Source organism: Protopterus annectens, chromosome 6.part0, assembly GCF_019279795.1.
Source record: "Protopterus annectens isolate FY-2018-M chromosome 6.part0, PAN1.0, whole genome shotgun sequence".
NCBI classification, from domain to species: Eukaryota; Metazoa; Chordata; order Ceratodontiformes; family Protopteridae; genus Protopterus; species Protopterus annectens.
Genome location: NC_056737.1, coordinates 317764658 through 317789092, shown reverse-complemented (window position 1 = coordinate 317789092; position 24435 = coordinate 317764658). Strand labels below are relative to the sequence as shown.

The window sequence follows — 24435 nt, the reverse complement described above, 5'->3', positions numbered from 1 at the left end:
GAACCTGGGCTCATGGAGATCTAACCCTCCATATCAACCTGAAGGAAATGCTGGAGGTGCACAGGGCAATTATACCTTTCAGGGTCCACCTCAAGCCAGGAGTGCTCTTGATTAAAACAGACAACACCACAGTTATGTGGTACATCAACAAACAGGGGGAACACACTTCTACCCCCTTTGTCGACTAGCTGTGCTTATCTGGCAGACAGCCTCAATGATGGGACTACATCTGATAACCCAGTACATTCCAGGGGAACACAACACCCTGGCAGGCCACCTCAGCAGAAGTGTCCTGAACCCCCACGAGTGGCAGCTACACAAGGATACCTTCCTCAGCATTATACACCTCTGGTGGATGCCGGAGGTATACCTCTTTGCAACAATAGAAAACAGACAGCTGACCAGGTTCTGCTCCAGGGAGTTCCACCCACAAGCTTGGAAGGTGGACGTGCTCTCCTTTCACTGGGGAAAGCTGTTTGTGTACACCTTCCCTCCCTTGCTACTGATTCCCAGTGTACTTGTAAAGATCGGGGAGGAAGGTCCAAGGGCTATCCTCCTTGCCTAAAACTGACCCAGGCAGCACTGGTAACCCTTACTCCTCAGCCTGACCAGGGAAACTACTCACAGAAAAACTGCTAACCCAAGAAAAAGGGTCAGTACTGTTTCCAAATCTTTAAACACTCAGCATATCTGCATGGCTTATACCCCAGATTTAGCTATCGGGCCACCTTTGAGCAAACACTTTCTGGATATTATTAAGGAGGCCAGTAGGCCCAGCACCTGGAAATCCTATTCCACGATCTGTAAAAGATTTACTGCCTGGTGCCACAATAAGGGTCAAAGCAGCACCCATGCCACTCTCACTTTGGTTCTGGACTACCTAGCAGAGCTCATGCAGAAGGTATTATCATACTCCTCTATCAAAATTCATGCCTCAGCTATTTCTGCTCATTCCCCAACAGAGCTACCTTTGTTCTCCCATCCCCTGTTAAAACAATTCCTTAGAGGGCCACCTAGAAGACCACTCACTCCAGCATGGGACCTAAACTTTGTCCTAGAAATACTGACTTTACCTCCTTTTGAACCAGCTGCCTCAGCAGAATTTAAGCACCTCTCTTGGAAGACTGCCTTTCTGCTGGCCATAACCTCAGCCAAGAGGGTTTCCAAGCTTCAGGCTCTCATGGCCATTGAACCTTTCATTATTTTCCATGCAAACAGGGTGTCTCTTAGAACCAACCCCTCCTTTATGCCTAAGGTGGTATCTAAAGTGGCCCTTAATTAGGCTATCCATCTCCCTACCTTCTATCCAAACCCACAAAATAGGGGAGAAAGGATTCTCCATACACCAGATGTGAACAGACAGCTTAGATACTGTCTGGATAGGACCATATCTTTCAGAAAGACTGACAAGCTGCTGGTCAGCTTCGCCCCAGTGACAGAGGAGAAACCTATATCCAAGCAGACCATTTCTAAGTGGATATCACACTGCATCCATTTCTGGTACTCTTTTCATGGGAAGATGCCGCCCAAATCCGTCGGAACCCATTCTACTAGGTCAGCATTAACTTCCACTGCCTTCCTTAGGGGTGTTCCTACCAAGGATATTTTAGATGCTGCCACCTGGACATCAGTTCACACCTTCACAAAACACTACCAACTAGCTATTTTCTCAAAATACAGGGCAGGCTTTGCTTCAGCAGTCCTGCAGGGCATTGTGGCTTCCACATAAAGCAGTGCAAGCCTAGTCTATGCTTCCCTTCCTTCCTTCCACCCTACTTTTCAGCTTTGGGAATCGTCCTACAAGTGATGACTGCAGCAGTGAAACATGAACACAGTACAGTTGTGTACACTTACCGTAAATGTAGATGTTAGTGTGTGTTCACTGTTGAAGTCCTGTTTCCCTCCCTCTTTTCCCCTCTTTATTTCCATCATAGCTTATGGCCTTCCCCAGGTTGGCCTTCAGGCCTTCTTGTCAGGGCTTCTGTAGGTTGGGGGCAAGAAAAACTGATATAATGGCATTGGCTGCCTCTCTTTACAGCCCTGACAACCTGACGTCAGTCGTAGGTGACCTGCAGTCGACGCAGGAGGGAAATCCTTTACTCTGGTATTTGGACCGGCTGAGGGCTACCCAGCAGGGATAACCCACAAGTGATGACTGCAACAGCGAATACACTCGAACATCTATATTTATGGTAAGTGTACCCACTGCTATAAGAGTTGTGATGGGCATTTGCACTGGTAGCAGAGAATGTTTTACTGAAGTATGTAAACCGGCAGAAACTGACTTTGTGCTGCCGTTTGTTCTGTTTTTCTGATATATTTGTATTTGCCTTATTTTGTTTCGTGGTGGCAGTTTTAGTGATATTGTGTTTTTAGTATGTATAGCATGAGAACACATTCAAGTCACTCCTACACAAGTTGTGACAGCAGTATGCATTGGATGGTAAAGAATGTTTTCACACAGTATGTAAATAGGCCACATACTTTATGCTGTATTTACTCACGTTTTTGTTGTTGCTTTATGACGTGTGTAGTGTATACTGTGGGTGCACATTTGGTAAAGAACACTGTAAGACTTATTTTTTGGTGTGACTAAAATATGCAATGGAGGGTTTGTGCTATATATGCCAAATATAGTATTTCTAAACCCTTACTAGCTTCTGTGCTTGCTAACATTCCCAAAGCTAGGAAAATCGCCATTTTATTGCTAAGGCAACAGGCCCTAATAATTAGACTCATTAGTCTCACAAACGTGCTGTGTAAAGCTGTGGAACATATTTCTGGGTTTATTTATCTAATAATTGAACATCTTTTAACCCTGAGTCTTCATCATTTTGACTTTGCCAGCAGCAGATCCTGCCTTAACCTAGTTAATGTCTTTGAAAAAAGTAACTAAAGCAGTGAATAATGGGTATGCAGTACATATAGTATGTCTTGACCTGGCCAGAACCTTTGACACTATTCCTCATGCAGGTATTGTTGACAGACTTGTTAATCCTAATGTAAATCTATACCTTGTGCAATATAGCTTGAGTCACAGGTAGCACTTCTAAAAGCAAAAAAGTTACCAGTGGTGCACCACAAGTCTCACTGTTGGGCCCTGTCCTGTTTAGCATGTATTTCTCAGACCTTCAGATGACTGTAAATTGGGTGTTTCAGCTTATGTTCAGTCATACTTTCTCCAAACTGCTGCACACTCCCTTGCTCTATCCTAATAAATCGCTCCATCTCTGAATCTACAGTTTCATCTTTATGGAAACAGTTCTACACTCTTCCTATTCATAAAGGAGGTAACTCCACAGAAATCTCTAATTTCAGACCTTTCACTGTCTCTCCCCTCTCTCAAAAGTCCTAGAGAAATGTGTATATATATATATATATATATATATATACTATTTCTGTAGCCAAAGACTATCGTAAACTGATATCTTGCCTATTCTTTGACCTATCAAAGGCTTTTGACACTCTCTCTCTCTCTCTCTCTTTGCTACATAAACTTACAGACCTTAACTTCTCCCCTGAGACAGCTGCATGGTTCTCTAGCTATCTCACTGATAGACAGCAGTCAGTGAGATGGGACTCAACAATATCTACCATCACTCTACAGTCATCACTATTGCTAATTTACCCTCTGAACTCCTAACTAATACCCAGACATCCTTTAACTCAGTAGAGACATGGCTGACAACCAGCTCATACTCATCCCTAAAAAAACAAAATTGTAATTCTTTCTTCCTAAACCATTTAACCACATCAAGCCTTCCTTATCTATAACATCCCTAAACAATACCCCTATAGAAGTCAAATCTAGCACAAAACTACTTGGCATTACCATCAGTGATCAACTAAAATTTTATCTACACATTAACAATTGCATCAGGACATTTGTACAGGAATAACAAATTCATCACCTCTGAAGCTAGGGTAACTCTATCTCATGCCTACCTTCTACCTTCTTTAACTTACTGCTCCCAAATACCGACAAATCTGAGCTCCTCCGTATTCACCAAACTAGAATCGACCTGTCTCAAGATAGCCAGATTTACAGCTCAACAAATATATACAGTGGATATAAAAAGAGTACACGCCTGTTAAAATGCCAGGTTTTTGTGATATAAAAAAGTGAGACCGCAGTAAATTTCAAAATGTTTCCCATCTTTAATGTGACCTATAACCTGTACAATTCAATTGAAAAACAAATTTGTTAGGGGAAAAAATATAAAAAATAAAAAATGTGCAGTAAGCTGGTTTATTAAGTGTGGACACCCTTAAACTAATACTTTGTTGAAGCACCTTTTGATTTAATTACAACATTTAGTCTTCTTGGGTAAGAGTCTATCAGCATAGCACATCTTGACTTGGCAAGATTTGTCCACTCTTCCTTGCAAAAGCACTCCCAAGTCTGTCACATAGCAAGGGCATCTCATGTGCAAAGCCCTCTTCAGGTCACCTCACAGATTTTCTATTGGATTTAGGTTTGGGCTCTGGCTGGGCCATTCCAAAACTTTAATTTTCTTCTGATGAAGCCATTCTTTTGTTGATTTGCATGTATGCTTGGGGTCATTGTCGTGTTGAAAGGAGAAATTCCTCTTCAGCTTTCTAGCAGATGCCTGAAGGTTGTGGGCCAAAAGTGACTGGTATTTGGAGCTGTTCATAATTCCCTTCACCTGGACTAAAGCCCCAGTTGCAGCTGAAGAAAAGCAACCTCAAATCATGATACTGCCACTACCATGCTTCACTGTGGGGATGGTGTCCTTTTGGTGATGCAAACTGTTGTTTTTGCGCCAAACATACCTGTTGGAATTGTGGCCAAAAAGTTCAGACTTGGTCTCATCAGACCATAACACATTTTCCCACATGCTTTTGGGAGACTTGATGTATTTTGCAAATTTTAGCCAGGCCTGGATGTTTTTGTGTGTAAGAAAAGGCGTCCGTCTTGCAACCCTACCCCTTAGTCCAGACATATGGAGAATACGGGAGATTGTTGTCGCATGTAGTACACAACCAGTACTTGCCAGAAATTCCTACAGCTCCTTCAGTATCTTGCTGTAGGTCTCTTGGCAGCCTCCCCGACCAGTTTTTATCTCGTCCTTTCATCATTTTGGAGGGAAGTCCAGTTCTTTGCAGCATCACTGTTGTTCCATATTTTCTCCATTTTTGATGACTGTCTTCACTGTGTTCCGTGGTATATCCAATGCTGTGGAAATTTTTTTGTACCCTTCTCCTGACTGATGCCTTCCAACGAGATCCCTTTGATGCTTTGTTAGCCCTCTACAAACCATGACTTTTGCTGTAGCAAGCAACTGAGTAAATGTCAGCAAACTCCTACTAGGACAGCTGAACTTTATTTGAGGTTAATCCGTCTCTTTAATCGATGGCAGGTCTGTACCCAAGAAGACTGAATGCTATAATTAAATCAAACGGTGCTTCAACAAAGTGTTAGTTTAAGGGTGTGCACACTTGTGCAACCAGCTTATTGTACATTTTTTATTTTTCCCCCTAACAGATTTGTTTGTTTTTCAATTGAATTGTACAGGTTATAGGTCACATTTAAAAGGTGGGAAAAGTTTTGAAATGATTTGTTGTGGTCTCATTTTTTTTATATTACAAAAACCTGACATTTTAACAGGGGTGTGTACACTTTTTTTATCCACTGTAAATCCTACCACTGCCTCTCCCTAAAATACCTGAATTGGGTCGAACTACCACAGCTGGTTCTCCAATCTCAGCTCCAAATCATACACTCCATTCTATATCAGCCAGCTTTCTGCCCAGCTCTATCATCCCTTATCTCCCTATATTCCCCTATCAGACATCTCCGAAGTGCAAACCAAGACCTATTAACTGTTTACAAACCTAAATCTAAGACCGAGTGCAACTTGTACAGCTACCAACCCTCTATTGCATGGAACAAACTCTACCTAGAAATACGGAAACGTACTCACCCCAAACGATTTAAGCTAGCCACCAGACTACTTCAAGAAACACTGGACCTGCCACTGTTCACACCCTCACTGACCTTAACCAACCAACATAGTCCTGTTTAACTATTACATCCCATTCCTTCTATGTAACTTCCAAAACATTTCCTATAATCTGCGTTTTGAACTTTAGATTAGCAAACTTTTTTAAAACTACAGCATGTTTTGCTTCTTATGCTTTAACTGCTATTGTGCTTTTGTATAACTTGGCGACTACTGAATGAGATGTGTAACTTATTGAATATCTCTATAGTAATTTTGTATGTTTTGGAGCTTTTCTCCCTGGGCCTCCGCTGAAAAAGGGCTTTGGCTCAGTCGGACACTCCCAGTCAACAAATGTTAAATAAATAAATAACACTAGATGCAAGGACAGTTGTCCCAAATTAATTGTGAACAAATGTAGTACAGATGATTTTGCTTACAAAAACATCCACCTCATAGTACATAGATGATGCACCCCTCCATGCAGACACTGTCATAAGGAATGTGGGCACTTTTGTTGATAATTCCATATGTTTTGACCATCTTGTCTTTTCATTAGTTTGGAAAACTTTGTCTGGTTCAACTTAAGGCATCTCCTCTAGATCAAAACACGTCTCAATTTCCATTTACATCATTTATCAAACCTGTTGAATGTAATGCCCCTTTTGCCATGTATTTGTTTAAAGTTAACACTGCTTGAAAGATCTTGGAAATTCCCAACTAAAAAAAAGAAAAAAAAAATCAGTTTAATCAAAGACACTCTGGTACCCTGACTGGCAGACATGTCTCTGAACATGGTTTCTTATAAACTCTTTCATGGTAATCAGTATCTAGCCTTTCAAACCATGAAATATTAAACTCTTGACTAACTTGTTCCTTTGTAAAACAAATGGTTACTCCAATACCCAGTTATATGATTTAAAAGACCTAAACTTTCATTAGCTAGTAAAGGCACATTAGTGTGATACATATCCTACTGTATTTTCCACCTTTGAAACAAATTTAACCATGTCAAGCAGAGTAGCAACTTTCAAGGTAAACCTAAATAATTTGATGTGCAGCCTTCAATTCTCCCCAAATCTAGCTTGTATTGTTTTCCTTCAGGAAGGAAGAAATTAATATGTTTATTGGTTAGTCTTGTAATCGTTTCTAGGCTGATTTGCCTAGTATTAACATATGAACAGTTACTGCATTATAACTCAAGTAGGGAGAAGATGAAAGATATAATTGGACTTGCCCATTGTAATATAGTTAATCCATTTTATTTCTGTAATAGGTAATTGAGAAAAGAACAGTGTAGCATCGACTGAAGAGTTTTTTCATAAAGCTGTGTCCAGTACGTCAGCAGCTTAAAATGTGATGAGGGTACTGTGTACAGTCTGAATGTGTCTGGATCTTCCTTGAAAAAAAGAACCGAACTGTTTCAGTATTGGTCATGAAGTAAATATGCAAGTCTTTGTGTGAAATTAGGTAAGGTAGGCAGGTGACCTAGTGACTCCCCTAATACAGTTTTCTGGTGTATGATAATTGCACCATCTTGATTAAAAAACTTTACTTTTTTATATTCTGAGCTCTCTGAGAAGCAATTTTTTTTTTTTTACCACTATGCAGGTGAATGTTGATATTCTGCTGTCATTTGTCACAAATATTGTATGCACCTACATAGTCCAGAACTCTGGAAGTTGAGAGTTAACTTTGTTTGCTGTGTCACCGCAGATGCCCCTGTATATGCCTGCTGTGTTGGTAGACTCCTCTTATTCCATCTCATTTTTCAGGGGAGATAGTTTCTGATGTGAAATGTCTGTGGCATTGGGCTTTATTTATTTATTTATTTGCTTGTGGACATAAGACTGTTGAATGTGAACTACTGTGTGACAGAAGAGCTTGCAGAAAAAAGCAAATGAAATGACTGTTGCATTTTGTTTTACAGGTCATCCAACTCATGCAGTCCGCATCGTCTTGCTTGGTTTTGGCTTCTGGCTTTGGAGCAGTGGCTGAGATATGATAAGGTAATATGTTATTCCTGTTTTAGTGCTATGACTGTTAAACAGAAGTTAAATTATTTATGAGCCTAGATATGGAAAACAAATAAGAATTGTGTTTTCTTGTTTGACATTATTTTACCCTTTGCAGAATTTTCAAGCCCTATATATGTTTATTTTATTTTATTTTATATTTGTTGACCGGGCTGGTCCAACTGGATATATGTCCATTTTCAGCAGAGGCCCGGGCAGAAAAGCTCCAAATGCATAGATTAATAACATAGAAAAAACAATTAGCTATGAGAATATTCATTAGCATATACTTGCAGAAGAAATATTAGAAATGAACTACAAAACACTACAAATTAAAGGTGTACAAACTGAGCATGATAGAAGAAACAGGGAAGTGTTAGTTAAAGTTCTGTAATCAGAAAAATAGGAAGTACTTGGGAGGATATAGAAAGCTAGTCAGGGTTAGTACGTGGGCAGAGCCTTTGGGTTTTGAGGTGAGATTTGAGTTGGGATTTAAAGCAGGGAGGAGAGGAGAGCGCAGTGAGATTGTCAGGAAGGGAGTTCCAAAATTTTCCTACTGTGTTTGTGAACAAGGAGTTTCCGGCCATGTTATAGGCTTTACAAGTGAAAATAAGTAGTTTATTAGAAGAACGTAGGCTTTTAAGATTGCAGTAAGGCGTAATAAGTGTAGTGAGTATGGGAGTATTAAAGGGTTTGTACAGGATTTTATGGGCTATGGAGAGTTGGTAAAATAAAATCAGGTTTTGTAGCTCAAGCCATCCTAATTGGATTAAGTTTATGCAGTGGTGAGTTGTAAAAGTACAGCCAGAGGCAAATCTAGCAATACTGTTGTAGGCAACAGCCATTTTGCTGAGGTTAGCTTTGGACAGATTATTGTAGATAGATGAGGTATAAAGGAGGGTGGACATTAGGTGAGAGTGGGCGATGGATGTTCTGGCAAGTGGAGTAAGGAATGGTTTAATTCTGTACAATGAGCCTAGTTTTCTGTTAACTAGTTTTATAGTGTTATTAAGGTGAGTGTCAAAGCATAGATTGTCAGTCTCCACTCCTAGGAGCCTGGTAGTTGGGTCGGGGGAAATATAGGTGCCATTACTTGACAAGATAGAGAAGTTGAGTGGAGAGAATTTTCGGGTGGGGGAGAAAAGTAACAATTTGGTTTTCTTGGGGTTTAAGATCAAGCATCGTTTTAGGAACGACATTTCTATGGTTTGGAATGTCTGTTGGGTGATAGAGTGAAGTTCGGATGGGGGTGAGGCAGAACAAATCAAAGTAGAATCATCTGCATATTGTATACAGGTTGCAAGAGGAATAGTAGTATGAAGATCATTAATGAAAATTGAAAACAGAAGAGGGTCAAGAATTGAGCCTTGGGGGGCTCCAAGGGTAATGGCTAGGTGGTTGGATAAGCTATTGTGCCAAAGAACTGCCTGCTGTCTGTTATGAAAATAGGAGTGGAACCACTTTATAGCACTTGTGTCTAGCGCAAAAGATTTAAGTAAGTTTTTTAGTATCTTGTAATTAACCATATCGAAGGCTTTGGATAGATCAATAAAGAGAGCAGAGGTAAGGATGCTATTATTGTTTTTTGTTGATGCAGTCAGTGAAGGAAAGGAGGGCTGTGGTGGTGCTGTGGAATGGTCTAAAGCCATGTTGATAGTCAGCTAGTAGATTGTAATTTAAGAGGTGATTTAGAAGTTGTTTTTGGACGCATTTTTCCATGATTTTAGCTAGGGGGGAGAGTAAGGCTATGAGTCGGTAGTTTGAGATTTCTGTTGAGTTGCCACCTTTATGCAGGGGAATAATATGTGATATTTTCCAGATTGAAGGAATGTAGCCTTCAATGATGGTTCTGTTAATTAGGATGGAAATAGAATAGGCTAATGCTTTGGCTGCAATTTTTAGATATTGAGCTGGTAGCTGGTTAGCTGATTGGGAGAGGAGGATTTCGGTTTGTGGGACAGAGAACATATTAGTGATGTGGGCACAGGTTGCAGTTGAAATAAGGGAATAGAAGTATTAGAGGAGGTGGACAGGGAGGGGATATCTGGGGAAAGTTGATTAGATAGAGACGGCATCAGCAGTTTGTTTTGGGTTGTTTTGGGAAGTGCCTGAGAGGCATGGGGTGTCAGAGTGGCCAGGCTTTAAGAGTCTATTTATTCCTGCCCAGAGCTTTTGTGGATTATGTTGGTTAGCTTGTTGTAGATGGTAGTAGTAGTAGTTTCTTTTATCTAGATGTATGGCTGTTTTTGTAATGTTTCTTATTTGCCTAACGTTTAGTTGGTCGATGGGATCTTTAGTTGTACGTTATTTGGTCCAGAGTTTATTTTTCAGAATAATTTTATGCCTTGTATCCTTTGATAGCCAAGGTGCAGGTTTTGAGCTAATTCTGATAGATCTTGAGGGAACGTGTGAGTCTGGAATAAATAGGAACTTTGAGTTGAAGTATGAGACAGCATCATCCAGTGGAAGGTGTTTAAGAGGGGACCAGTTACAGGCTCTTAGTTCAGTTTGGAAGGTGTCACAGGGTTAAATTTTTTTAGTTCTGACCATTTTGAATTTAGTTGAGTTAGGGGTATCAGGTTTATGTCTGATTAAGTAAGTGCATGGTCGCTTATGTCATCAGGTACTGTTCCTACTATATAAGTTTGGTGGTGACGATTAATCAGAATCCAGTCTAATATGCTTTCTTTGTTATTAGGTTTGTTGGTTCTGGTGGGTGCTTGAATGGTTTGTATGAAACCATGGAGATTTAAGAAGGTGGGAGGGTCTGCTGAGGTGCAGGTTTTCCAGTTAATGTTGACATCGCCCAGGACTATGGTTTCTTGTGGGAAATGAATGGAGAGTCAGCTGAGAATCTCTTCTAGAGTACTGATGTTATTTCTAGGGGGGAGGTATAAACAGATTATGTAGATGGATCTATGTGTATTAAGCTGGAGTTTGGAGATAAGGATTTCGGCATTACTTACAGAGGGAGGTTTATCATGTAAGACAGTAATTTGCTTCCATGTTTTGTAAATAATTTCTATCCCACCACCCTTTTTAGCTTTACGGTCCAGTCTGTGGATGTTCTAGCCAGGGGGGAATAATCTCACTGTCTTGGGTTGCTGGTTTAAGCCAAGTTTCAGACAGGCAAAGGATGTCGAATGAGTGTATGTCTAGCAGAGCATGGAGCTGGGTCATTTTATTAATACTACGGATGTTAAGATGAGCTATAGAGAGAGAGTTTGGGGGTTTGGAGAGTAGATTAGAGCTGGAGAGTGGGAGACTGATGGGGGTTAATAGTGGTAGTGTTATTTGGACCAGGGTTGGGATGAATGTCACCTGCTTGTAGGGAAAGAAGTAATCTTTTTATTTGGAGTGAGGGTTTAGTGAAAATGTGTGAGGATTTTCTGTGTACATGATTACTGTAGGTATAGTGGACCTTTCTATGAAATTTTGCAAGAAGGTAGCTGGGAGAAGAAATGATGTTAGAACAGGCTTGGAATGTGTTTTGGGATGGTGAGCTAGTAATTTGAGTGAAGGTGTGTGATTCCAGTAAGCGAAGTTGTTCATAAGGAGTTAGAAGGTAGGGTAAGAGAAGGAAAGGAAAAAGGTGAGAATAAGAGGATGTGTTTTAAATTAGTTGAAGTAAGTGGGGAAGGCATAGTGACAGGACAAATGTTCAGCTTTGATTTTCTGTTCTTGCTGCGGTTTTGTTTTCCTGACATAACAGAATATCTTGTTTACGAAAATATTTTGCTGTCTGCTCTTATTCTATCCCTTAGATATTTGCAGCTTTGTTAGAAATCTCATGCAGTCTCAAGAGGCTGTAAGGGTCTCTTCCTTTTCTGTCTTATTTTGGCACAGACCATGTAGTAACTTTTCATTGACTTTCTTTGAACATATCTGTAAATGAGCTGTTCTTGGAGCTCTGTGGATTGAGAGCTTATCTCTGTGTGTCATTTCTTTTCCTGTTCACAGTGGCAGCTTGCCTGTGTGTGATGTTAAGATATTCACTTTTCTATCTGATGATCTTTACGTTTCTCCTCTATCATGGACTGCTCCATGAGGTGTCGGAACCCAAGAATCAAGATGTTCTTCATGTTTCACTGTTGCAGTCATCACATTTGGGTTATCTGCCTGCAGGTAGCCCTCAGCCAGCCCGAATACCAGAGTCTTCGGATTTCTGCGTCGGATGCTGTCACTTCTTCCATGATATCAGGTCGTTAGGGGTATAAAACATGCAGCTGATGTCATTGCATCAGTCTTTTTTGCCGTGCGGTGCCCGAAGCAGTTCGCAAGTGCCGGTTGGCCGTCTCCTGTCTTCAAAAAAGATAAGTACCCTGTTGGGGATCCTTTTTCTTCCCCAACCGATGTCAGTAAAAGTTAACAATTGTCTTAACTGTGGAAAGCAAATACCTCATAGAGATTTTCATTCTTACTGCATCCCCTGTTTAGGCCCAGACCACGACATCCCTCGCTGTCGGTTTTGTGCCTTGTTCAATGCCCAAACTATACGTCGTCAGGCCATTTTTGCAGCCAATTACTTTCGTACTCTTTCTACGTACTCGAAATGGCTTCGTTAAGCCTTCAGACTATCGATCTTCCGAAAAAACATAAGGATAAAGACAGACTGCATAAGTCCAAAACTGCCGACTACACTTCCATTAAGCTAGTCGCCAGTCCACCGGTACTCAGTGAGGTGCTTTTGCAGCTCCTGATACCCGCTACTTCAGATTCGCAGGCCTCTACTGAGACCCATTTGGAATCCGGTATGCCACGAGATGCTTCTTCGACTATGGAACCTGCGGATGTCTCTGCCTTGGATGGGACCAGAGCCGCTGTGCAGGCACCAGCGTCTGAGGGTGTATTTAGGCCTACAGATATTCATATTAAACCTACTTCAAACTATTGACCACAAAACCTCAGCTATCTGCAAGGAAAATACTGCAAGCTCTGGGGTTCATGGCCTCTTGCATTCTACTAATTCCATATGCAAGACTGCATATGAGGAAACTCCAATGGTATCTAAAAAGCCTATGGTGTCAACATTCTCAGGACCTGGAAACAATGATTTCTATCATTCCTTGTATGAAGACAGAGGTCCTTTGGTGGGCAGAGGCCTGCTACCACAACAAGGGACTCCCTTTCACTCTACCCCCTGCCATCCAAACCCTGACAACAGACGCATCAGACTATGCATGGGGGAATCACATGGCAGGGCAGTGCATTCAGGGCAAATGGAACCCGTGACAGATGCACCTGCATATCAATCAAAAAGAAATGTTAGCTGTACAGAATGCTCTGACAGCCTTCAAAGACCGTATTCTTCCAGAACAACTATTGGTAAAGACAGACAACACCACAGTTATGTGGTACATAAACAAGCAGGGGGGAACCCACTCATACCCTCTCTGCAGACTAGCCATGGATCTGTGGAACACAGCCTTGATCTACCAAGTACACCTACAAGCACAATTCCTGCCAGGCAAACTAAATTCACTGGCAGACGACTTAAGCAGAAATCTCATGGACCCATACGAATGGAAACTAGAGCCCAAAATATTCAACCTCTTGAACAAATGGGGGGGACTCCAGAGGTAGACTTGTTTGCCTCCCCTCAGAACTACCAATTGAACAAATTCTGCTCAAGAACTCCCCACAGTCAAGCCTGGAAAGTGGATGCCCTGTCCTTTACCTGGGAAAGTCTCTGTTTATTCCTTTCCCCCTCTGCCTCTCCTCTCGAAGGTTCTACTAAAGATCAAACAGGACAAGCCAAGGATAATACTGATTGCACCAGACTGGCCAGGCCAGCACTGGTACCCCCTGTTGCGCAGTATGACACTGCTACAACCATGGCACCTGCCTCAGACCCCTTCCCTATTGTCCCAGCAGGCGGGACAGATTTTGCACCCTCAGCTTCAAACCCTGAACCTTGCAGCCTGTCTAATTCCTTGAGCTCTCCTCTAGCATCCCTCAGTAAGCTTGTATTAGATGTCATTCTGGAGGCAAGGAGGCCTAGTACTAGAAAATCCTATGCTGAAAAGTGGAGAAGATACTGTTCCTGGAGCCAGGCTCAGGGAATGGGCACAACGGTGCCCAGCTTACCTCATATTCTAGAGTACTTAACAGAAATGCTCCACAAGGGCCTATCCTTCTCGTCAATTAAAATTCATGCCTCTGCCATTTCAGCACATTATAATACTGAGCCGCCCCTGATGTTTATCGTGTTACCCTGCTGCAGTCATCACACTTGGGTTACCTGCCGTCAGGCGGTCCCACAGTCGGCCCAAATTCCAAAGTCTTGGTCCATCGTCGGTTGCTGTCGCTTCTTCCCTGACGTCAGTGCACCAGGGGTATATAAGAGGCATCCAACGCCATTTTCTTCAGTCTTTCTTGCCCCGCGGTGCTTGAAGCAGAAGCAGTTCGCAAGTGCCGGTCGGCCGACACCTGAGATTTTCGATTTGAATTTCAGTCCGAAGTCTTCAATAAAGCTAAGTACCCCGTTGGGGAACATTTTCTTGCCTCAGTCCGATGTCAGAAAAAGTTAACAATTGTATTTCTTGTGGGAAGCAAATACCTCATAAGGACTTCCATTCCTATTGTATTCCTTGCCTAGGCCCAGACCACGACGTCACAGGTTGTCGGTTTTGTGCTAGGTTTAATAAACGAACTATCAAACGCCGTTTTGACTTTGCACGGCATTACTTTGGTAGGAAATTTAATTACATCATGCCTTCGGAGCAGCCGACGACCGCCATACATAAAAAACGCAAGGATAAGGACAGGCAGCCTAGGAACAAGCCAGACTCCGAGGCCTCAGCTGGGCCTGTCGCCGGTTCTCTGGATTTCAGTGAGGTGCCTACGCAGCCCCTGACGACTGCAGAACTGGAACCCCAGACAGCTGCGGATTCCCAAGCGGAGCCTACTAGGCCAACGCAGCCATCTACCGACACCGGAGCGGAAATAGACACCGGTGCAGTGGAAACACCTTCGGTTGCAGAAGGTGTCTTCAGACCGACTACACTCACCATTAAATCTTATGCTAAGCTTAAAACTCCTTTAAAACCTAAGAAAACTGTACATCAGTCTACAGTTCAAGGCCCCATGCCTAAGAAAAACAGATGCTTAAGATGGCTGAAGATTTGATTACCATTATCAGGGGTTCCCATCCCCCTCCTGATAAAAGACCAAGACAAGAGGAGGATTATGCATCCTCTGACCAGGTTTCACTCTCCTCAGATTCCTCTAAGGAACAGGATTACACTTTTCCACCTTATGAAGACTCTGATGCTGAAGACTATTCCCTCAGCATCTCCTGAAGACTACTCCTTTGGGGAAACCTTACATACCATGAGGGAACATTTCCACTGGGAAGGTCAGGATTACTCCGATTCTAAGAAAAGGCTTCGAGAGTTCCTTTTATTACCCCAGCACAGACCTCTTGTTATCCCTCCTGTTTTAGATAATGTGGATGATGTTTACTTGTCTAGTTTAAATCCAGATTCTCTACCTCCTGCTCCAGCTAAACCAGACAGATACTACAGAGTACCTGACTTACACAAATTCCTTTATAAAAGCCCTGTAGCTGACCCAGAAACAATTTCCCAGGGTCCTAAGGGAGCAAAAGCTTCTATGGATAAAAATCCTGTGCCCTCTGAAAGGGATTCCAGAGCCCTAGATAGATGGGGAAAGAGAATATACACCTCAGCAACTCTGGCTATGAGAGCATTAAATTGCCAGTTTCACATGTTGAAATATCAGCAATTCCTAATGTCTCGGTTAAAACAAAAAATGAGCACACATTCAGAACAGTCTGAATTCAAGGAAATGCAGGAGCTGTTGCATGCAGCTGAACAGGTGGGCAAACATACTTTACAATGCGGATTTGATTCATTGGAAGCTTCCTGTAGAGCAGCTGTTACTGGCTCTGTCATAAGTAGACATGCTTGGTTAAAAGAACAAACCCTCCCTGACCATGTTAAAGATAAATTATTGGATGCACCTTTACAGCAGGATGTATTATTTGGTGTCAAAGCAGAAGAGGTTTTAAAGAAAATGGAGGATAAGGCAAAGTCTATGCAAACGGTCAAGGATTTTTTGCAGGTACAACCCCCTCATTTCAGCAGAAATTGGCCAACAAAAAACTGGTCCTTTCCAGCTTCAGACAGATCACAGAGGGGCAAATATAGATGCTCAAGGGGCAGAGGTCAGTCACAGGGCCCTTACAAACCTCGCCAATGGGGTTCTGCTACCCAGAAAGGAGGAGAAGACAGGCCCCAAGCTAGCAGAAGACAAACACAATGACTCTATCCTCAAACTACCAAGCAAATCTCTCCTGGCAGCTCCCTTGGGAGGAAAACTAGCATTTTTTGCAGACAAATGACACATCATCACAAAAGACAAATGGGTTCTAAACATCGTCTCTCAAGGATACAGATTCCACTTTCATACCTTACCAAGGATCAAAGGAATGCCAAACCTGCCACCAAATCAATGGGCAGAGGCACAAAAACAAATTACAACTCTCATGGACATACTCAAGACTCTTCCTAGTCCCAAGAAGGAACAAAGCATGGAGACCCATTGTGGATCTTTCATTTCTGAACATCTATCTGCAAGTACCAAAATTCAAGATGCTAACACTACAGCAGCTTCTTCCCATGCTGGGCAAGAATGCTTGGCTAGTCACTTTGGACCTCAAGGAGGCATACCTGCATGTCCCTATCAGCCAGAATTGCAGAAGATACCTCAGCTTCATTGCAGGTTCAACACATTATCAATTCTCTGCACTGCCATTTGGCTTATCTACTGCACCCAGGGTCTTCACAAAATGCCTGGCACCAGTAATTGCATACTGCAGACAAAGAGGAATTTAAATATACCCATACCTGGACGACTGCCTTATTCAAGCAGAAAGCAAGGACATTCTTTTAAAGCATCTGGCATTTGTCAAACACCTTCTCAGTTGTCTAGGGTACACAGTGAACGAAAAGAAATCAAAACTAGTGCCCTCAAAAAACATAATATTCCTGAGTGCCAGTTTGAATACAATGGCCCAGGTGGCTTATCTCACGCCAGACAAACCACGACGGCTGATTCAATATTTCAAAATAATTGCAACAAAGACCCAACTCCCTGCAAGAAAAATTCTGCAGGCCTTGGGATTCATGGCATCTTGCATACTTCTAATACCATTTGCAAAACTGCATATGAGGAAATTACAAAGGTACCTGAAAAGTGTATGGACTCAGCACAGCCACAGCTTGGAAACAATGATACCACTCATTCCCTGCCTTCAACAGGAGTTTCTATGGTGGGCACAGGCATGTCACCTCAACAAGGGTTAGCCTTTCACCTTACCCACAGCCAGGCAAAGTATGACAACAGATGCATCGGACTATGCCTGGGGAGCACACATGACAGGGCAGTGCATTCAGGGCAAATGGACTTCAGATCAGAGGCATCTGCATATCAATCAAAAAGAAATGTTAGCAGTACAGAATGCCCTAACAGCTTTCAAGGACCTTCCACACCCAGGACAACTAATAATAAAGACGGACAATACCACAGTAATGTGGTACATAAACAAGCAAGGGGGCACCCATTCCTACCCTCTATGCAGGCAAGCAATGACCTTGTGGAACACTGCACTGTCTTACCAGGTTCAATTACAAGCACAATTCCTGCCAGGAAAGAAAAACACATTGGCAGACGACCTAAGCAGAAACATCATGGATCCACCCGAATGGAAACTAGATCCACAAGTGTTTGCAATGATAGCTCACAAATAGGGACGCCCAGACATAGATCTGTTTGCAAGCCCCCACAACCGCCAACTTCAAAAATTTTGCACAAGGACCTTCCATCCACTAGCTTGGAAAGTGGACGCCCTGTGGACGCCCTCTCATTCAGTTGGAAAGCATCAACAGTGTATGTCTTCCCCTCCACTGCCTCTTCTAGCAAAGGTACTGCTGAAAGTCAGATTAGAGAGGCCACAAATGATACTCGTTGCACCAGACTGGCCACGCCAGCATTGGTATCCAATTTTAGGGAACATGGCCCACGGCCCACCATGGATTTTGCCACAAATTCCTCACCTGCTCACCCAGCAAGACAATCTGATTCTACACAGCCAGCTCAAGACTTTAAACCTGGCTGCATGGCAAATTACCTAAACAACCAGCCAACACCTTTATCCAGTGCTGTTATGGATGTCATTCTGGAGGCCAGGAGGCCCAGCACCAGGAAAACCTATTCAGACAAATGGAAAAGATCTGCGCCTGGAACCAGGCTAAAGGCCTAAATCCCCTTGATCCAAACATCCCTCAGATTCTACACTATTTAACTGAGATGTTACACAAAGGACTTTCATTTTCATTTATTAAGATCACTGCCAAGGAGAGCTCCAACACCTACTTGGGATCTCAACTTTGTTCTGGAAAAGCTTACACTGCCGCCCTTTGAACCAGCTTTTTCAGCTGATTTAAAATTTCTTTCATGGAAAACTGCCCTACTAGTAGCAATAACCACAGCTAGAAGAGTCTCAGAGCTACAGGCAGTAATGGCAGTGGAACCTTTCCTCATTTTTCATCAAGACAGAGTCTCTCTACGAGCTAACCCTTCCTTTATGCCAAAGGTGGTATTCAGTGTGGCCCTAAACCAAACCATTCACTTGCCCACCTTCTTCCCAAATCCCCAGAACAAAGGAGAAAGACTCCTGCACTCTTTGGACATTCACAGGCAATTACGTTACTACTTGGATAAAACTAAGGCTTTCAGAAAAACTGACCAGCTCTTTGTAGCCTCTGCTACAGGATCACAAGGAAAAGCTATCTCAAACCAGACCATTTCTAAATGGGTATGGCATTGTATACGTTTCTGCTACACACATCATGGGAAACCAGTACCTGCTAACATTAGGTCCCACTCCACCAGGGCTACAGCTACATCAGCATCCTTTCTCAGGGGAGTGCCAACCAAGGATATTCTGGAAGCTGCAACTTGGAGTTCAGTGCACACCTTCACCAAACACTATCACCTACCTCTATACTCTAAGACTAGAGCTGGTTTTCCCACTGCAGTTTTGCAGGGCCTACTAGCTTCTTCTAACCCTGTTTGACTCCACCTCCCATCCTTAGCTTTGGGATTCAACCCAAGTGTGATGACTGCAGCAGGGTAACACGATGAACATAGTACAGTTTTGTACCTACCATAAATGTAGATGTTCGAGTGTTCAACCTGCTGCAGTCCAGGTTACCCTCCCTCCATCCCCTCTGAACCAGCTGAACTTATCTCTACCACTCTATCCTATACTACCTCTGTGGTGTATTTGCTTGTGCCTAAGGGTTTTCTTTTATTTGTATATAGCTATATGTATATATTTTTTGCCTACCTATTGGGGGCACCTGACATCTGGGGCAAGAAAAACTGAAGAAAATGGCATCGGATGCCTCTTATATACCCCTGGCGCAATGACGTCAGGGAAGAAGCGACAGCAACCGATGCTGGACCATGACTTTGGAATTCGGGCCGACTGCGGGACCGCCTGACGGCAGAATAACCCAAGTGTGATGACTGCAGCAGGGTGAACACACTAACATCTACATTTATGGTAGGTACAAAACTGTACTTTCGCTCACCCCTTGCTAAAACAATTCCTTAGAGGGGACAAAAATTTAAGACCCCCCCCCCCCCCCAGGAGAACTCCCACTCCAGCCTGGGACCTTAACTTTGTATTGGAAAAGCTCACTCTTCCCCCCTTTGAGCCAGCTGCAACAGCAGAGTTGAAATTCCTTCCTTGGAAAACGGCCTTCCTTTTAGCCATCACTTCAGCAAGAAGAGTGTCTGAATTACAGGCCCTCATGGCAGTAGAACCCTTCATTATCTTCCATGCGGACAGGGTTACCCTCAGGACTAATTTTTCCTGTATGCCCAAGGTGGTGTCTAGTGTGGCCCTAAATCAGTCCATTCATTTGCCTACTTCTTTCCCTAATCCACAAAACAAAGGGGAACGAATACTGCACTCTCTGGACGTGCACAGACAACCTGGATTATATTTGGACAGGACTAAGCTTCTCAGGAAATCTGAACAGCTGCTAGTTGGCTTTGCTGCAGGGGCAGAGAGGAAGGCCATTTCAAAGCAAGCCATTTCCAAATGGATAGCCCATTGCATTCATTTCTGCTACAAGCACCATGGAAAACCTACCCCACAGGGATAAGATCACATTCCACCAGGGCTGTATCTACCTCTGTGGCATTTCTCAGAGGAGTCCCTACCAGGGACATCCTAGAAGCTGCTACCTGGAGCTTTGTACATACCTTCACCAAGCATTACCACATGCCTATCTTTTCTAAATCCAGAGCTGGATTTGCCACTGCAGCCTTGCAGGGCTTAATAGCTGGCCCTAATGCTCTTTAACTTCCTCCAACATTCCATAGCTTTGGGAATCAACCCAAATGTGATGACTGTAACAGTGAAGCACGAAGAACATAGTACAGTTGTGTACACTTACCATAAATGTAGATGTTCGAGTGTATTCACTGTTGCAGTCCTGGTTACCCTCCCTCCAGCCCCCTGACTTCTCTTGGCTTCACCTTTTCTTCTTGTTGGTATATTTATTTTTTCTTGTGTATTTGCTTTTTGATGGGAGTGTACCATACCATTTAATTGCTTCCTATTGTGGGGGCAAGAAAAACTGATGTAATGGCATAGTCTGCATGTTTTATACCCCTGATGACCTGACGTCAGGGAAGAAGCAACAGTATCTGACACAGAAATCCAAAGAATCTGGTATTCAGGCTGGCTGAGGGCTACATGCAGGCAGATAACCCAAATGTGATGACTGCAACAGTGAATACACTCGAACATCTCCATTTATGGTAAGTGTACACAACTGTACTTTATGACATGAAGTCACAGTACTGATGCTGTTTAGCCCATGTCTGAAGTGGACTTTATTTTCTTGTCCACTTACTATTAACCCTGCTTCCTGCATTGTGTTGTCTACCTTCCTGTGCATTTGCAGTACAACTTAGGACAGCACAAATTTACTCATTGTTCCACATTTCATTTTGCATCACTGTACTTGTAATCAGTCAATCTCATCTTAAAATCATTTTCATAGACTAGTTAAAGATTTCACTGTCAGGATCATATTCACTTCTTTTCCAGTCTTGAAGTGGCCACCCTTCTTTGAATCTGTGGAGTCTTGCATCCTTTCTGTGCTGCAGTCAAAGTGATTCAGAAACCTAGGTATCAATTCCATTTACACTGTACTCCCTTAGGCAAGCTGGTGCAGCTGTACCAAACTCTAGCTTGTGGTTTTGTTTTGCTCTCATTTCTTCCAAAGAACTGAAACAGTCTCTGTGCCTGTATCGAGAGATTTGTTGAACAGAAACTGGAATACTCACGAGGCACCCTCTAGTGAAAATGATGAGCATGATTTGGAACAGGGTTATAGAGGTAGATGTATACAGAAATAATGCAAGGGAAAGTTTGTGTTCCCATCTGCAACTCCCTCCCCTCTTTTTTGGCCAAATTTGGCCCAGCCGCTGGCCTCAAACTCCTCTCTCAGTCAGTTTGAAATACCAAGTATGAAAAAAATAGGTTCCTATCACGTCATCGAACTTTTACAAGTTCGAATCACATATGGTCGAGACCATATGTTCGAATTTGTAAAAGTTTGAGCGTGTGAATGGAAATCTCCATAGGTGATGATTTCCATCATGTTCAATGTGGTGCGATCTCTGAGTTGGTATATTTTAAGTAGCGGAGGGTGGGGGGTGCAAGGGGGCTTGGAGCCGGTAGTGTGTTTGTGGTAAATGATTATTCATTGCACACCAGGCAGAAGAGAAGCAAATTTATACCAACAGTCAGGGAATGTCGAGAGACAAGTGTAAGATTCAAGCTGTTGTATCCAGCTGTCTAAGGAATATTTTTTCCTGGAGTATCAAAGATATATTGTTAGATGCAAAGAAGGCTAAGGATGAAATAAGTGTATCCAACAAAAAGTAAGCCAGCAAACAGTTGGAGACTCAGCTTCTCATTATTCTGACAATAAAGCTCCTAGAGAAACTTTGCTAGTAATATCTTTTCCAGTGTTCTGAAGGAAAATGACTGAGACTAAAAAAAGACACCGAAATTGACTAGACGAATAAGGGTACCTTCAACCTGAACTAGAGTTTGGTGTTTGGAGATGGAGGTGAACAGGAAGAAGACCAGCAACACTGAATTAAGTGACCGATGCTTTATAGTCTCACATTTAGTTACATTTGTGAAATATGACTTTGCAAGAAGTAGCAGCTAAAAAAAACTGGACTTTTGTTGACTTGTTAAACTTGTGGGTGGACTGTAAAGGGTACACCCCAGTTTGTCAGTGTTTAGTGGGACACAAAAAAAGAGGGGGGGGGTGCAGTAACTGTAAGTAAAACAATTTTGTTCTTACTAGTGCTTTTTGAAAACATTTCATGACAAACTGAATGTTATATATGTAAAACCATTTTGCAAAGTGGGGGCAAGTCTTCAGTGACTGCTATACATGTTAAATATATTTAAGTAAACCAGTATTATTTTGATAAGAACTATACGTTTTACAATGTAATGAGAAGAAAGGCTTGACAAAAGCAAGTTTAATGTTAATATGCTGTGTTCTTGGGCTGCTGGGGTGTGGTGTAAAAGTGCAGAGAGTACATTATATATAGAATGAAGATATTTTCTTATTTTTTACAAGGGTGAATGTCTAGATTATTATCGTTGGCTTAAGCTATAAATGTGTTTTTTTTGTAAGCATATAGACTTGAAAAATAAGCCAAAGTATTGAAAGCCATAACAAATGCTAAGTTTCAGACATCTGTAAAGATATTGGTTTACTTTTTCCATTAGCAAAATGTTCAGTGGGAGTCTGTCCTGAGTGAAACTTAAGATTCATGTTGACTACTTTTACATTGAGACGAGCTGTCTGCAGGTGCAAACAATTCATTTTGAGAGTTCTGAGCATTCTTTGTTGATGGAAATACAACATTTAAATGTACAGTGACAAGCAGTTCATTTAAAAAATTTGTCTTGTTAAATGCATTAAAACATTAAGGCTGCTAGCGATACTGCTGTTCACTTCCCATAATTTCTGTGTAAATTTAGATTTATTTAAAGATAGCTAATGCACTTTTTCTTAGGATTAAAGCTTTTGTTTTCTGAAAGCATACAGTCTGTTCTTTTCTCATCTGTCCTTCTCAGAGACAAAAAAGAACAAACAGCATTCATTGTAAGTGGGAATACAAGCTGTAGTATGGGCTTTAGATTGGGTAACCTTAATTTTAGTGGGTGCAGTGGTCTTTGTGGCAGTTGTTCCATCTCTAGGTTTAAACTTGATTTTTTTGAAGATATACATAGCTCTGTTTTTTTGCCCTAAGTTAATAGGGGATGAGGGTGTTCTGAAAATGTTTGCGAGAGATTTTTTCATTGAAACAAAAATTCTTAAATGTGACATGGGTTCAAATGTAGATGAGAAGAAATAAATCTATAAAAGATCAGCATGCCAAACATTAGTGTGTGCATGTAATACAAACGTTTGAAACGCACATTCCAAAAGTGTTGCTTATAATGGGCATGAACAATGGCTTTTTATTATAATAGCCACTCTGTCTATATTATATTGGAACTTAAAAGGTGTGTTAGGTATGGAAAGAGTATTGAATTATATTAAATGCAAGGTACAAATAGCAATGCTGTAGGGAACACATTTGGAAAGAAATAAGCTTATGAATCTGACAAAGGATTTCAGGATTGATATTCAGCACAATATCAGGGAATGTCAGGGACAAAGGGAAAGGGGAGTAATTATAGTAATTGTTGGGCTCCAATAGTGATACAAGATGGGGAGAAAGACCGTAACAGTAGATTTGTGGTAGTAAGGGGCTATTAGCAAGGGAGGAAAATTGATGCTGGTATGCTTTTATATTCCACCAAAAACTGCTATTATGAAGCTTAAGAAAATTTTGGGAGAAACAGTACGCTTTCAGCAGGGATTATTACTTATAGCTGGGAGTAGAACTTGATTTGCAACAGTCAGAATGTATGTGGGGGACCTGGAAGGGAAAATTTACCAAAAGTGGGTAGATTTCTGAAGAAATGTATGGAATATGTGAATTCAACAGAAGGAGCTTTGACAGAATTTACATATTCCTCAAGATACAAGTGGGCTAGACTAGATAGAAATTTTCACAATAATGTGTGCATATAATTGAAAGCTTTGCTACGCATACAGTAACCATTTCAGTTCATGCATTAATAAAAACTAAGAAAATGCAGGATAATTAAGTAAAACTGAGACACTGATGCTTTACTACCTGTCTATAAAAAAGAGTAATTTAAAGAATGGATAGTGAAATATATTTGAGCATTATTATGGAAGATACAAGTATCTTGAATTATAGCTAGTGAGTTGAATAAAAAGAAAATGGAGTTTAAAAATAGGGTA

The 24435-nt window shown here is 41.8% G+C and overlaps 1 protein-coding gene across 2 annotated transcripts in view; it reads left to right on the top strand.

Moving 5' to 3' along the window:
• ZFYVE26 (zinc finger FYVE-type containing 26) overlaps positions 1 to 24435 on the top strand; it is a 3506023-nt gene that overhangs the window by 248065 nt on the left and 3233523 nt on the right. For both annotated transcript variants that reach the window (XM_044074068.1, XM_044074069.1), the window contains one exon: positions 7894 to 7972. In XM_044074068.1, coding sequence (XP_043930003.1) covers positions 7894 to 7972 — 79 coding nt within the window. The remainder of the gene's footprint in view (positions 1 to 7893; positions 7973 to 24435) is intronic.